This window comes from Rhinopithecus bieti, unplaced genomic scaffold, assembly GCF_001698545.2.
Source record: "Rhinopithecus bieti isolate Rb0 unplaced genomic scaffold, ASM169854v2 scaffold_34238, whole genome shotgun sequence".
Lineage (NCBI taxonomy): Eukaryota > Metazoa > Chordata > Mammalia > Primates > Cercopithecidae > Rhinopithecus > Rhinopithecus bieti.
In genome coordinates, this window is record NW_016814414.1 from 77471 (window position 1) to 93670 (window position 16200).

The 16200-nt window shown below is 39.8% G+C and overlaps 1 protein-coding gene across 1 annotated transcript in view; it reads right to left on the minus strand.

Moving 5' to 3' along the window:
• ADCY8 (adenylate cyclase 8) overlaps positions 1 to 16200 on the minus strand; it is a gene marked incomplete at its 5' end in the record, with an annotated part of 186091 nt that overhangs the window by 66278 nt on the left and 103613 nt on the right. The window contains one exon of the mRNA XM_017850127.1: positions 8058 to 8255. Within this exon, the coding sequence (XP_017705616.1) occupies positions 8058 to 8255 (198 nt within the window). The remainder of the gene's footprint in view (positions 1 to 8057; positions 8256 to 16200) is intronic.

Genomic DNA, 16200 nt, shown 5'->3' on the forward strand with positions numbered 1-16200 from the left:
GGATAGCTAGGGTGATAGAGTTGCCTTTGTTTTCAGGCTCCCTTTATCAAGATTGTGTCTGTTGCCAGAAACATGAGGTGGATTATTTGTATATGTGTGTGCCTACATATGTGTACATGTGTGGATATTCGTGTCTGGGACGGATACTTGTTTGTGGGAGGGGAATGAATAGAGGATAAAAGAAATGTTCATGGTTTTAACGTTTTTTTGTTTTGTTTTTGCCTCTAAGGTATATTTGCCATATGCATTATTGTATAACTCCTCCCTTGCAACCCACTGGCTGCATCCTTCATGAATTTCAAACTGTATGAAAATCAGGTGCTTAGAAGAAAGACAGGATTTTTCAAGGCGTCACAGAAGTGGTAGAATAGCTTGGGAGTCACAGTGAACTCTATTTGAATCCCCACTCTGCTGCCTTCTATTACTGTGGGTCTTGGAAAAGCTGTTCAAACTCTCTGAGACACCCTTATCTGCCAAATAGTACAATTAGTACCTCCATAAAGGATGTGGTGACACTTAAGTAAAATGAGGCAAAACATTTAAAATAGTCATGATATGGTAGTAAGTGATCAACAAATATCAGTTTCCTTGTCACATTGCTGCCTCAGTTGCAATTCATTGCAGCCTCCAAGGCACTTAAGTATTACCTGCATTTCATCTGCACCACCTTGCAAAGTTGCCATTATCATGCCCAGTGTTAGGATGGGAAGTTCCCAGATCACAAGACAGAGTGTAAGTTCCCAGGGTACAGAAGCTGTGGTTTTATGTCTTCCTATATCATCTCAATATAAGATGCCCAATGGAGTGGACACAAACGGAATCCAAACCAAGTAGACTGAATGCTCTGAGCTGTTGCTGATGGACTTCCCAATAATCAACAGCATGAATGCTCTGAGCTCTGTTGGATGCACTTCCCAAGAATCGCTAGAGTGAATACTCTGAGCCATGCCTGATGGACTCCCAAGGAATCACAAGAAGTGTGGACAGAAAGACAATCTTTTGCAGGAGCACAAAGAAACCCATGTGTGAAATATCTAATTCTGAGCTGGCTTGTCCTCACAGGAAGAAAAGCATGGCCTTTGGGATGATCAAACACCAATCATCCTTGAAGACAGAAACAATCTTTCTTACCTTTTTTTTTTTTTGGAAAATAATGATAATAAGGATCTTAGAATAATCAAATCATTTAGAGAAAAGACAAGCAAATGACACCTACAAATTTAAACACATCTCAGAGGCCAAGGTGGTCACTGCTTGTGCTCCAATGATCCTGGGAGATTGATGGAAGCACCTCTTCCAAAGAGTTACAAGGCTGTACTTGCTTAAATTAATGAAGGGTGGAACCCTGGTACCCTGGAATACAAGACACATTAAGATTGGCCCTTCCCACCACCATTTTCAATGAAGTACTGTTATTATTTATTTATTTATTTATTTTAGAAAAAGCTCTAGGAGAAGCGTGAGATTTATCTTAAAGAGGGTCTTGCCTTGTGCAGGTTTGGGTTGGCAGAGGATTAATTAGAAGGACAAGGGAAAAGAAAGACTATTGCATTTATCCAAACTTCTGTTATATGAATATTGTGCCATTTAATTTTCATGACAACCCCTAAGGGCAGACAATCATACTCATTTCAATGAGATCAAGCCCCTTGCTTTGTATCACCCAACCAGTAACTGGTTGGAACTGGGTTCAAGTCAGGAATCCAGCCTATGTTCTTTCCTCTGTCTTTCAACAAAGACTAAATACTGGTGAGCAAAATGAGAATTTTATACATGTGTGTGGGTATCCGTTTGAGTGACAGAAAGATATCAACTTGTCATTACCCATTATTGATCAGTAAACTAATCAACTGTCCTTTATGCCCACTTCTGTTTCCAAAGTGGGACTTGAACTGAGGTCTAGTTGATTCCAAAGACTGTGGTCCTGAAGCCATTATTAGCCTCATGGAGATACCTCCTCTAGATTTGTTAAAAGCCATATTACCCTTGAATGAGGATCTGGGGACTTTTTGATGTAAGCTGATCTCTGAAGACGTGAGGCAAGTGACCAGCCTGAGTCTCACGCTCAATCAAGGACAGAGAAAGATGGCCAAAACCTAGAATAACAAAATCCAAAAAAGAATGTCTACCAAAATGCAGTTCTTGCCAAATCAGAATCTTGGGGGCAGGGTGATGGGATGGTACCTGCATTTCAAACGAGATCCCCAGATGATTCTTAAGTTTGAAAACTCTTAGCCTGAGATGAAGAGAGTTTTAGTACATAAATTTGTCATAAGGACAAAGGATGCCTTTTCTCGAAACAATTAAGAATCAAGAGGAAAAATATCAGCATTAAAAGAAGGAAGGAACTTTAATCTTCCTTGATATGGCTTGATTATAACACTTTACCCACAAAAATGCCTATATCCAAAGCATAGTTACCCAATCAATTTTGAAGTATATATTAAACATACCTTAATCTTTATTCAAGACAAGGAAGTCACCTTATTCTAAGGTGATAACATTGTTTTTGGAACACTTAGCTTAATGAAATAATTCCAAATAAGTGTTCCTATGTTATTAAGCTCTCCTAAGACACTAAAGGTTTTGGGTTGGCTACTCTGGCTTGGAAACATCCATAAGTAAATGTAATTAATTGTCTTCCCTATCCTAAGCCTAATTCAGAGTCCTTTCCCAGAAGAGAAGTGAGGACCAGAGGCTGAGAAACATTACCTTCTTGTAAGTGCTCTGAAAATGGAAGAGCCCAAGATAGGTGATCCCACAAAAGGTTAAGTACCTCAGTGTGTAAAGAAGGCTCACAAATCAAAAAGACAAAGGTGAGCACTGCAATAATAGATGGGCGATGAAGACAAATGTGTAAATCATACCATTAAGGTATGAGAAATGTGCAAGTCACAAAAGGAGAAATATAAAGGCCAAAATATGTACTGACAACCCTTCAACTGCAATAATAATTTTAAAATAAAACAGAAATGCCAGGCTGGTGCTGCTTTTACTTCTTATCAAATTGACAATTTTAAAAGTGTAAGCACAATTTTTTAGGGCAATTTCAAAATGACTATTAAGTATTTTAAATGTGAATTCTCTTTCACCCACCCCTAGGATTTTATCCTAAAAAATAAATAAGCAAAAATGCATAACTTAATTATGAGAATAGTCATTACAACACAATTTGTAATTTATAACAGTGAAAAACTTTTTTAAAAAGCCTGAAATGGTTAAAATGTGCAATGAGATAGTATGTGAATACTAAAATCACTGTGTAATTGAAAATTTAATTATGGGGAAAAAAGCTCAAGCAAAGAATGCTTAGCACTATGTTACAAAGCCCTGTGCATACAATGGTCTATTTTTATAAAAGTTGTTGATATGGTTTGGTTCTGTGTTCCCACCCAAATCTCATCTTGTAGCTCCCATAATTCCCACATGTTGTGGGAGGGACCAGTGGGAGATGACTGAATCATGGGGGTGGGTCTTTCCTGTGCTGTTCTCATGATAGTGAATGGGTCTTGTGAGATATAATGGTTTTTAAAATGGGAGTTTCCCTGCACAAGCTCTCTCTTTGCCTGATGCTAACCATGTAAGATGTGACTTGCTCCTCCTTCACCTTCCACCATGATTGTGAGGCCTCCCCAGCCATGTGGAACTGTAAGTCCAATAAACCCCTTTCTTTTGTAAATTGCCCCATCTTAGGTATGTCTTTTCCAGCAGCATGAAAATGGACAAATATGGTTGTGTACATAAGTCTACAGATTCACACTCATGTAAGACCAGAATGACAGATGCCAGAATGGTAACAGTGGTTACCCTGGGTTGAAAGATCCAAACAGATTTCATTTTTTTCTTTTTGCCTTATACTTAGTATCAACTTTTATTAGTGAAAATGCATTCTTCTATTAATAAGAAAATATCAAATAAGAAATGCTCAATAAGGAAATACCAATATGATTGGTAGCATCTGACAGACACATTATGTTTTCTACATCTTTTTACCATGGTTCTGATTTGTGCTTGCCCATGAGATCTGTAAGGCCACTTAGGAAATATTTAGCCTGACTAAAGAAGGGCAAAGGATTCATCTGTGGGAGGAGCTGAAGAAGGCCTTTGGCAACTGGAAAAGGTCCCCTCTCCACTATCCAGAGGTGTGCTTAGAAAGTCCTGATGATTGGCTGGGTAGTGAAGGAAGATGTTGAGTCACTAATTCTAACCTGGCTGAGGCCCAACGTTGGGTCACATGACCTGTTACATATCATCCACACTGGGTGATTTTTGAGAGTGAAGGGAGGTGATACTAATTTCACATTGTAAAAATAGGCATCTACTGATCTCCCGGGCAAACCAGGACATATGGCCACCATGGTCATAGGAAATTCATAGATTTATAGCATTAACTGCAGAAGTGGTCAGGAGCTGTCCAATGTCCTCATTTCACAGATAAAGAATCCAAGGACTAGAGAAGGAAAGATGTGTTTGCTAAGCTGCATGAGTCATGAGCACACTGTTCTGAAGCTTAACTCAAAAGACTCCTGTGAGGGAGCAGGGAGTGAGCCACCTTTGAAATTCCACGGCAGGGAGTACACAGAACTTTTATTCTCTGCTGAAACTCCACTGAAAAGAGTCACATCAAAACTGACCCATGCCTTTTGGCTCTTAGAGTTCACAAAAAATATCCTGATAACAGCTACAGGGGGTGAGACAGTCTTATCTAACCTTCTTAAACTGAGTCTTTACTCATTTCCTTATTCATTCAACAAGTATTTATGCAATACCATGAAGTATATAAAAGTCCTGTTTCACATAGTGTTGTGGATAGGTATGCCAATTATTATAGGCAAATGTGACCAGGGAATGTCTGAATGATATTTCTATACATTTCAATGGAGCTTTGTTCATTTCAGTGTTTGAACATTTCAGTGTTCTCATAAAGGTGGAAAGGCAAACGGGTTCCCTTATTCATGCATCTTCTTATTGTTCAAACAGAATAAAGCCTTTTCTTTCCTACAAAGATTGCAAAGGAACAATTATTTCCATTTCCATTTTTCCTTTCAGAAAACATACTTTTATGGTCCAGGCTTGTTCCCAAGAAGAAGGGTAGGGCAGTGGGAAAAGAAGAGGCTTTAGAATCATAAATATTGTATGTATTTTTAAAATTCTAAGATATATATTCTTACTAAAAATGTACAATTTTCCTTAAAATGTGCACTTTAACATCTCTGAAATCAGCATGCACCTTATTATCAAGGGAATCCTAAAATCTTGAGTTCCTTCCAGGGAGGTTTGCAATTGCTTCTGTGGTCACCAGGTGGCAATATCAACCCAGGATCATTTTAAATTAAATTCTCTGATAATTTTTTTTTTTTTTTTTGTCCACATTCTAAGTGTAAATCCATGCAGCAAACCTATGCAGATTCCATTTTGGAGTTTAAATTCTTGGGGAGCTTCCTCCCTTTATTTAATCAATACCAGGATATAGGCATGTGGGTTTCCTCACTGCCCTTGCCTAAGGGGGATGTCCTACCAGCCCCAGCCCCCCCACATCCTTACCCTGAGGGTGTAAGCCCAGTTTATTAGTGTGTGTTTCCTCTTAGAAACCCATATTGAGTTTCTTTTTCCTTTCTGAGTGCTGTATAGAAAATAGAGCATCTCACAGTTGATGACACCTTAGCGTGAATGAAATATGGTAGCTGGATTTTGAGATCTAAGATCTCTACTTAACCTCTTGGAAGTTTAGTTTCCTCTTCTGTAAGTGGAACAGTAAACTGACATATCTAACAGCAAGCACAGAGGAACTGCATTTTAATGCTATTTTCTGATTCTGGAATCCTATGTGTTTGAAAGCCTTGTTTTAATTTTGTTATGGCTCTAGAACCCTTTCCTACTTAGCTTCTCCTGTAAACTCCCTCTCTATGTCTCCCACTGCATCCAAAGTTCGACAAAAGGAAAATGAAGACAGCACAGGATTGTCTTCTTCGTACGAAACCCTGGGAAATCAAGTCCTGGGAACTCCTGGCAGGGGCAGCATAGTCAACAGAAAAGAGCAGTGGCTATGGCATCACGGTGGGTGCAGATTCCAGTCCCTCTCTGACAGTTTGACTTTGGGAAGACGTCATAATAATTTCTCCATGTCTCCTTTCATCAAGTATAAAATGAGGTTCATAATAACATCTACTTTATATTACTGTTGTTGTCAGTTGATTTATGCAGACAGCTTAGAAATAGTGCCTGGTACTTGGTAAATACCCAATGAATGTTACTTGTGATATATTCTCTGCTCAGCAGTAACACAGTCCCTAGAGATGATCTCAGAGCAAGAGTCAATGAAGAATATCTCTGTGACAGAAGAGAAGTGATCGTTTTCTGATGTGTCCTGTTGCCGTCACCACTGGGGAACCCATGTAATGCTTAGCACAGGTTAGGTGCTCTGTGGCTAAACTGTCAGTGGGCAAGTCCCATGTTTGTTCAGGGTGCTGTCCTTTGGCTCTTCTAGAAGAATCTTCCCTGGTCACAGAAATCAACCTCAGGCATGCTGTGTCTCCCTTAGGTCCATTTCTGGTACAATACCAGATGGCTGCAGATGAGATGTGAATGCCATTAAATAAAACACACTAGAAACTATCTGTAGTATGCAGGGGTTAGGTTATTAGTGAGGCAAGTACGTCTTGAGCAAAAATAAATAAAAGCATTTTGTATAGCCCTGGACACAGGCATTTACACAAGCTAATTGAGAAGATTCTTTGTAAAGCCATCAGCTCTTCATCCTAGCTTCTTCAATGCAGTAACCAGGAAAGAAACTGCATTTATTTTGGTCCTTAAGCCCTTAATCATATGATGAATAGGAGAATTGTGTCTGTTACTTTTTTTGTGGGGGGTTGAGGGAGGCAAAATGTTTCTTTTCCTTTTGTTTTGTTAGTACATAGACACAATCATCTCAAATTGGGAACTGTAGGTGAAGGTATTAATTTTGGAGTCTGCAATCCTGAGGTGGTTATCAAAGAAGCTCATTGGGAATGGTGTATGTGCACAGAATTGTGAATTCTCTGAACTAAGGAAAGCAAATCTCCCAGGCAGCTGAACAAATTTACAAAAAAATTGCTCACTGGAGCTTTACAGAGTATTGAATCAAACTCCAGAAATTTGCTTGTAGATTCCCTGCTGTTCCTGCCTGGGGCTCCTGCAGATGCCAGGCACCTCTTGTGCTCAGTCAAGGAAGGTCTGTCAGCTTCCATCAGTGCAAAGGAGCAACCCAGGTAAGCAGGGTGGGCACCCCATCTGCCCACTCCCCTCTCCAGTTCAAAGCTGAGGTGGGGGAGGGGAATGGAAAAGTCCTCATTAATATGATGATAGCTGCCATCCTTGAACACTTTACCTAATCAAGGTATTGCCCTGAAGACTTCCATATTAACTGTAAGGTGGGTGCATTCATTTTCCTCATTGTACAGAGAGGAACTCATGCTCAGAGAGGTTACTTTACTTATCTAAGGTCACACAGCAAGAAAGTGGCAGAGGTGGAATTCAAATTTAACTCTGAATCCACAACCCATCTTCTTTCTACTAGGCCCAGGTCAGAGGACTCTGAGGCAGCAGACAACTGGGAAAACGGGAGAATAGGTATCTAAAGTCTAAGAAAGACAGTGTTTATCACTGATGCTTACATCAAGTTATTGGGTGCCTTCATTATTATGTTAAAATGGTTGCAGCTGATGTGAATTCATCTAAAAGCAAAGGTAGGTGGCTGTTAATGCCACTTGGCTTAATGATCTCAAAGTGGAAGAAACTCTTTTGATGCTTACTGAGTTAAAGGAGTTTTTGTTCTTTGAGTCCTCTTTTCCTTAAAGAGCAAGCTGATGCTCTCTTAATCTAACTTTCATCTCCTTTCATGGCCTTCAGTCTACTCATGATTTTCAAGGAGAAAAAATAAAAGACACTACCAAACCAAACCAAACCAAAGCAAACAAACAAAGAAACCAAAACCACAGCCCCTGGGCTCTCTCTCCAGTCCCATGAACATTTACAACAATTAACTCAGAAAAAGAGCCACTGTGTAGACCCAGCTCTACCTTGTGCTCCAGGCTGGAGTCTTTAAACATCAGTGAGAATGGCTTGATATGCTCTCTTCTCAATTTATCGCCACTCCGCAAGTCGATGGTATGTTCTATTCTCTTGTTAATTTCCTCAGGCCCAGACTGGACATGCAAAGCTTGTGCAAGATGGTTTGGAAGCAGATTTATTGAATTTCTTGTTAGGGCAGCCAGAGTCTAGGGGGAAAGCACATGCAAACACAATAAACCTGCTAGTCCCCTTTAGATAAAAAAGAAATGCAATGTTTTTAGATCATGTTGCATTGCAAACAGTAATAGCATTCCATGCAGTTGTATTCAGTGAAACCTACAGAAGTTGATCTGATAGCATTTGGTGCAGAGAAATACAACCTGGCAAAATATCACATCCAGAGGGACACTTCCCTTTTCTCTATGTAGGCACACTGAATTCCTTTGGTTGAGGTATTTGGAGAGCTGTTGGCTTAGAAATGTTAATCAAGACCCTTTCTCTAACCAGGCACAACCTGGGTATGAGAGAAAGAGAACCAAAAAAACCAATGGAAAGTAAATATATGTTAAAAGTCCACAAAAATGATCATCTCCAACTGAGTAGATTCCACATTTTTGTGTGACCTTTCATTTAATGGTGGTGGAGAGACTTGGGGTCTTACGGCTTGCATTTTTTTTTTTTTCTTTTTAGCATCACTCATAGAAAGACAGCCAAATGTGCCAGGATCTGCTCCTTAAACTTGATAAAGATTGTTAAATTTTTTACTTTGCTAATATGTCCCTCCCTCAGCATAGGCCATTATATATCTATATATTCATATAGATATATGTGTATAATTTCTTTTAGGTAAAAAATGCAAGTAAGTTGCAGCCTCCCACCATTTCATAGGGTTACACAGCACGAGACGGGGAAAGGCATAACCACCATGGTTGGTCACTGGATATGGATATATGGATGCAGAAACTGCATTGGCTTACAAAGACACACCAGGTTTGGCAGGGAGACCTTTTCTCCTGGTGATTTAGCAGCCATGGTAAGATTAACTGGCTGGATCTAGCCAAATGCAGTGTTCACTCACAGCACCAATTTAAGGCAGCTCCTTAGATTAAAAAAAAAAAAGTGTGAGTTGGACCTGAAGGGATATAGGGATAAGGAACCTCAACCCATCCTTCCAAGAGATTTTCTTGAGGGAAAGTAGAGGATGCCACGCATCTTTAGAGTGAGTAAGGAAGTGAAAATTCTCTGCCTCTATACACACTCACTGCATTTGCTTTTCTCTGCCAGCTTCTCAGCTTGGCTATGTTTAGAACACAGGCTAGACGAAGATAAGATTATAGAGTCATCAAATGGCAGCCTGTGAGAGGTGACATAGGACCTTGCAGATCCTCTTGCCAAACCTTCAGATATCAATGAGCCTCAGAGAGACTTGCTCATTTGCCGCCAAACCAGATCTGCTGACTCCAGGACCACAGCTGGAGTCAGGAGCTTTGACCTCTGTGAAGCCATCCAGCCCACCCCATAAGGATTCTCCCTATGGTGTTGTTGAACCCTTCATTTTAACCTTCATGAAGATAATCAATGTAACATAAATTCAAAGCCTCTAAAGCATTCTATAGCAGAGCTCATCATGGCTAGAATTTACTGAAACCCTCTTCTCCAGCCCTAGAATAAAGAATAGAGCTGCATGTGCTAACATGAGAAAGCAAAATATATGCGCTTAGGGCACTGAAGCATGCAATTTCAGCTCTGAGTACTAAGGAGACTACTACAGTGAAAAAAATAAATGTTAGGGGGAGGCATGTTAGGAGAAGGGCTGGAGCAGAGACAAGGAAGCAAGAACCAATGTTCCAGATAATTGAACAGCAGGATACATGCGGGGCCAGAGAGTTTAGCCCCTGGAATTAAATGCCATCAGTACAGCATCCCAGAAAGCAAAGGAAGCTGAACTGTCGGCCACTTGGTGGATTTCCCATTGGTTTTTTGGGCAGAAGTTTTTTTCATATGGCGTGGAAGGTGATAAAACTCCAGTTTCCATCTTGAAGAGGAGATGGAAGTGACAGTCCAGCTGTCCTTGTATGACCATACATTCTGACCTTGGGATGCCAGGGTGCCCTTGTAAGTGCTTGGAGCTGGGGTCTAACAGCTGGAGATGAAATCTGCTACATCTAAGCACATTCATAGTTAAGCATCTCTCACTGTCTGATATTTTTATTTGTATATGGTTTTCCTTCTATAAACTAAATTGAGCTTATCCACTCTACCAGTGCCTTATGCCTTCAGTGACTCTAAGACTTTTGGATTTCACAGAGGAGGGAAGTTTCAAAAAATAGTTTGGGGACTAATTTGTTTAAATTACAGTAGCAGCAGCAGCAGCAGTAGCAACAGCAGTAGGAATAATGTGACCATTATGTAATAGAAGAAAGGGCATTTTTTTTCCTCAACAGGAATGATGCAATCTCAGAATAAAAGACAGTCCTTTACATTGAATACATGTAGTTTAATAAATAACTATCTACTTTGTTCTTATTTTTCTCCTATTGATATAAACTGGTGAAAACGTTAGCAGGAACTGATACTGGTATGTAGAGGACATTTGGAAATTAGGAATAGACATTGCTTCCTGGTTGCCTGTGCTGTATTCAGCCGTCCATTCAGAGAAGGATTCTGCTGCCATTGGCCACTTCTGTAGGACAGAGACCAATGAAATCTCCTCCTTTCGAATCTCCCCTGCTCCTCTCCACATTCTATTGGCTGTCTATGTGGTTGCTTCAAATGAGAGAGAAATTTAGAGGCATTCTTCTTTCTTTCATCACCACCACCAAGTTATGGGTAATAGTTGGCAGGGAGCTCCTTTCATCAAAATGTCAACAATGTGGTAGAGAATTCTTTTCTTGCCCCTGTAGTTATTTTCATTCTTTGCAAGTGTTTTCCTAGCATTTTATGCAGGTAGTCAATTTTCAGTGGTCTTTTTTTTCTGATAATTTCCTCTGTCAATTACATGTGACAATTATATATGCTGTTTGGCCAGCAAACTCTCTAGCACCTACCTCACTTCTTAGGGGTATATGTGCTTAAGGGAAGACCATCATTAACTCAAGATGGCAAGCAAATTGAAACTAGAAAGGGACATCAGGAAATTATCTGCTTTCATTTAATTCCCAGTACACTGCAAAGCATACATATCTTTGGGGGTGACTATGATTTGGGATCATCTGTGATACCCCTCTATCTCATTAGTCATTCGTAATGACCACTAAGACGTCACCTTCAGTGGGATAATGTTACCAACATAAAAAATCCATACACTGATATATTCACAGTGGTTCATTTGTAGTCAGTAGTGGAGACAGGTATAACTTGCCTTATTTGTCTATTTGGAGTCATTAGAGTCATACTGGAATGAGCTATTTTTAATAGAATAAGGCTTTCTCTTTTTAAGACTTACAGCACCAGTGTGAGCTAGACTGAGATCATGTTTAAAAATAGCATAAGCTTCCAAATAATGATTCTAGTATTAAATTGACCTCCAAAATGTTGAGATGGTTCTTTCACATAAACACCTTAAACAACTGGCTAAAGAATAGGAAAAACAAATGGAATGAACGGAAGAAAATGGAAAATGCCATACTTGACTATAATATAATATATATATAATTGAATACATATATTTGAATGTATGCTTCAATGTATGATTGAAGTATATATTGTATTTATATATAATATATGTATGTGTATACTTAGCTGGTGTTTTTGATATTTGAGATGTCAGATTGAAGCAGCAATATAATATAATGTTATAAATGATGTTATAAATAAATAATGCTATTCATTTACTTTAGCTGGTGCTTAGATATTTGGGAGGTCAGGTTGGAGCAGCATGGCAGAGTTTGCAGCTGAGATGGCCTCTCACGACTGAGTTTTTTCCCAAAAAGATGTTGAAGCCCGTAGTAGATTTATCCTAATGGAGATTGGTGCTCTCCTCAGGTATTCCCGTAAATGCTTCCTCCCTCACAGGTGCTTGAGACAGATCAAAGTGCAAATGATCTGAGCTGAGTCTCTGATGGTTGACAGTTTGGGGGGTTCTGGTGAAAATTATAATGAGAGGGTCAGGTAGCCCTTTGTAAATTGCATTTGAACGGGCTGGAGGAAGTCACGAATCCTCTTAAGCTCATCATTTGGTTTATGATCAGAACACTCTTCTTTAGGACTTGTCTTTTATCTGTGTTCCTAGTAAAATCCTACTTTTCTTGCAGATCCTATCACTTCACGGGTGGTCATAAAATTTGGTATTCATTCACCAGTTTGTCACGGCAAATAATTCTTCCCAGCAAGATTGCAGGATGAAGGCGTACTGTCTAGAAACATCCAGTTTTGCTGAGTCAAAACCATTTTAGGTCTTAGGGATCATATACTCAAATCTCAAAAGACCCTGTAAAGCATCCTTATAGACACTGCAAATCAGCTTACATAGTTACAGTACTGGAGTGATCTAATTCATTGTTAGGTCCTCCTAATTCACTCTTTCTCAAAAATGTGTTTCAAGAAACACAAGAATGATGAGAAGCTTCATTACAAAATGGTTCTGTGGACCAATCAGTTCAGAAAATGTAGATCCACTATTTGTTTACTGCCATTTCTCCTTACCTTAATTTTGTCTCTTTTGTTCGTTTCTTTGTCTCCAAGGCCTATGACAAAGCCTGATACTTTGTAGTCACTTAAATACTTTGTAACCACAATAAATGTGTTTACTGCATGAAAAATTTCTTATATCTTCCTATCTCAATATACTTTACTGAGATAAAGGCACTGATAAGTTCTGCAGAAATAAGACTTTTAAACTGTATCTTCCAAACTTTTTTGACCACAAATCCCCCTTTTCTTGAATTGCCTCTCTATGTTTCATGGAATGTTGTTTGGGAAACAGTGCTTTAAAGTTCTTCCCTGCTGTTATTCACAATTTCCACACACTGGACCTGTTTCTGATCTTTGAACAAGGTCTATATCCATCTCCCTCCATGTGGCTGCTTTCCAGTGTCCTTAGCTTTCTTCACCGGGCACATGAAATTGATTTCCCCAATTGTTCCATAGGTGACATAGTTTCTACATATTGCACAATTCTTAGTTTGTCCATGCCTTGTGAGGACTACTTCACAGAGTACCAGACCCAACGCATGTGGTATCTGACCTTGTGGTGGAGTCTGGGCACCTGACATCATCTGACCTATTAAGTAATTACTCATATTATACATTGAAACATGGAGCATCTAGGCATGTATCCTACTGCTACTTTAAAAAACAAATAAGACATCACCTCCTCCAGGAAGCCTACTCTGAGGCTGCAATTGTCCTTATCACAATTACTATGATTCATTGTAATTACCTAATTAGGTGATTGTTTCTCTAGACTATGATCTCCTTGAGGCCAGGCATTGTGTTTTATCTATAATTGAGTCTCCAGTCCCTAGTATATTTGCTAGGTTCGTAATAAGTGTATATGAAAGGAAGGAATGAATGAGTGGATAGGTGAAAGGCCGAGTGCCTCTAGAGGAAGATTGTCCCCAGGGCAGTGTTTCTGGTCTTTAGCTGCAAAAGTCCCTTTAGTTTTTTTCTGTTCTCTCCCAAATGGACTTCAAATTTTGGAAAGATTCTGTTTACCAAACTGTATTAAGTAAGAAGTAGTGTATTTTCCTGCGATTTGATCAAATGCCTAGTTTTTCTCAGCATGAGATAAAAGGCACTACCCATGCAGTTAATATTCCAGCAAGAACAAGGACCTTTAAAGGCAGCCTAATGATGCTTGCCAATGTGAGGTTTTATTCAGACTTTTGGAATCCAGAGAATGTCACTCCCATTACTACCTGCCAGTGCTGGCTGCTGGAGCGCACCAGAGACCACAGGCTGGCAAGTGGTAACCATGAGCCTTTTCTGGGACCAGCACCTGGGCTAACTTCAGTTTGTGTGTTCTCCATAAGCCAGTTGGTGGAAGGAGGTTAAGGTCATTAGTGAAAGCACTTTATTCCTTATTAGCTCCCTGACAAGGCACATGTGGTAGTCTTCGGATTTAGCTCTAGTAGTTGGGACTGAGGTCTCACAGAGTGGGCCAACTCATTGCTGATATGGGAAAGACCTAGAGAGAACGTCAAGCTCAGCAATTTCAAGGCACGGCTGTGCAGCTTCTGTCTTTCATGCTGAGATGTCTTAACCTTTCCCAAAGACTCTGTTTGTTTTCAGTTTCAGGCTGGAATCTGCATTCAGAAATAGGTAGGGCCAACAGCTTCCCCAATCTATTCCTGGAGCACACTTCCGTTACCCCCGTGGCAGCATGTTTCTGTGCCTAACTTGGAAGCTTCTGTACCTCTGTTTTAAACTGGCTGCCTGCAGCCTTTGGGTTATGGAAAAGGCAGAGGTTCCACCTTTTAGTTCTTATGAACTTCCTATGTCCTACAAGATACAGGAAAAACAGTGAGTCTGAGTAAGAGTACCCCAACAGTACACATTACAGCAATTCTTTCTCTACTGTTCATTAAAATGCCAGCCCAATCCCTGGAAGAGAAGCCTTCTACTTTCAAAAGAGTTATTTTGTGGTCTTTTTTTTTGACAAATTATAATAATATACAATTATGTGGTACATTGTGATATATGAATATGTTGTACAATGATTGGATTAACCTAGTTAATATATGCATCATCTTAAATACTTATCATTTATTCTCAAGAAAGCTTATACCTTGGGAAAGCTTCAAGGTGATCTAGTCTACAATGGTTTGCATTGAGGACCTCAGGAGAATGCTTGTTATATTTGAAAATGGCACAATTTTTTTTCCCTCAAATCTGGGAATGGGGAGATGTGAGATGAAATATTTTCCTAGTAAGAAAGTGCTAAGTGGTATTTGAGTAAACATTGACTTGGGGAGCCTTTGATAAAACAGCCACATGAGATCTCCAAGACCCTGTCTTATAACAAGTTTTCCTTCTTATGGGAGTGGAGGTGCTAGTGAATAGGACCATTTCCCATAAGCAAGGTATGTGAGTTAAGATTGTTGCAACTTTTCCTGTCTATACTAAGAGAAAATGAAATGGTACAACCAAATGATCTGTTTGATGCTTTTTTAGTTAGAAATCATGCTTACTTTTCCTTTTATTTTTTGAATATTTATGTCACTGTAATCTGTTTTCCAAGAAAAAGCAAATGAATGTTTAACGAGATCTTATTGTGGGAGGAGGTCTGTGGGATTCTGCTTTGGAAAGCGGTTTAAGTAATTTTCATAATAGTCTCATAGCTTCTGCTCCAGGAAACGATATAACAAGGGTCAGAATGTCCATTCTGTTGAAATATTAGCCTAGACATTTCTAATAAACCTACTGTAGGATTTCAGCACCCCTCTGTTGTCTGGTTTCCCAGTTATGAGTAAACGATGTCAGTCTGGGGCTCAGGCCATTTGGGACATTGTTGCTTCCCATCTTTAGGCAGAATTGGAAGTTTCCAACCATTGCCTGGATGCTAACTTTGATAGGGATGAAGGGATCTGTGAAATCCTTTGATAGACTTTTGTTCCTTGGTGTCCTGAAATTTCAGTCTATGAATGAAGAAAATAAAACAATGGCAGGGGAGGAGCCCCTAGCTCTGGCTGATACCACAGTAGGCACTTACTCATTTGTGACTCATTTGAACCCCACAACCTCACGCTTGGCTTTTCAAATAATATTGGCAAACTGGAGTATGAAAACAGTTTACTCATTTGGGGGTTTAGGTCCCAGGATATTCAAGCACAATGCTAGGTTGTCTTCCTGGTGTGCTTTGTCTGACATTACACGCCTCGCCTCTTGCTTCAGTTCAACCTACTCCTGGGTCATGGCTTTAGACACAGATGTACTCTCCTGGTTCTCTTGAGATATGATGTGGGCAAGTGGTCAGCTGTGGCTTGTCTCCAGGCTCAACCACAATTCCAGGTGATTGGGCAGAGCTCTCAGGATAAGAAGACTCAGACCTCACAGAGGGAGTTACCAACATTCTGGATTTTTCTCCCTTAGACTTGGCCTAAGGACTCCAGCCAGGTTAACTTGGGTCAAGTGGGGTCTGACAATGATTCCCTCCTGCCTGCGAAGCTTGCCTGACTCTATTCCACCAGTCTATCAGCTAATCCTAGACGC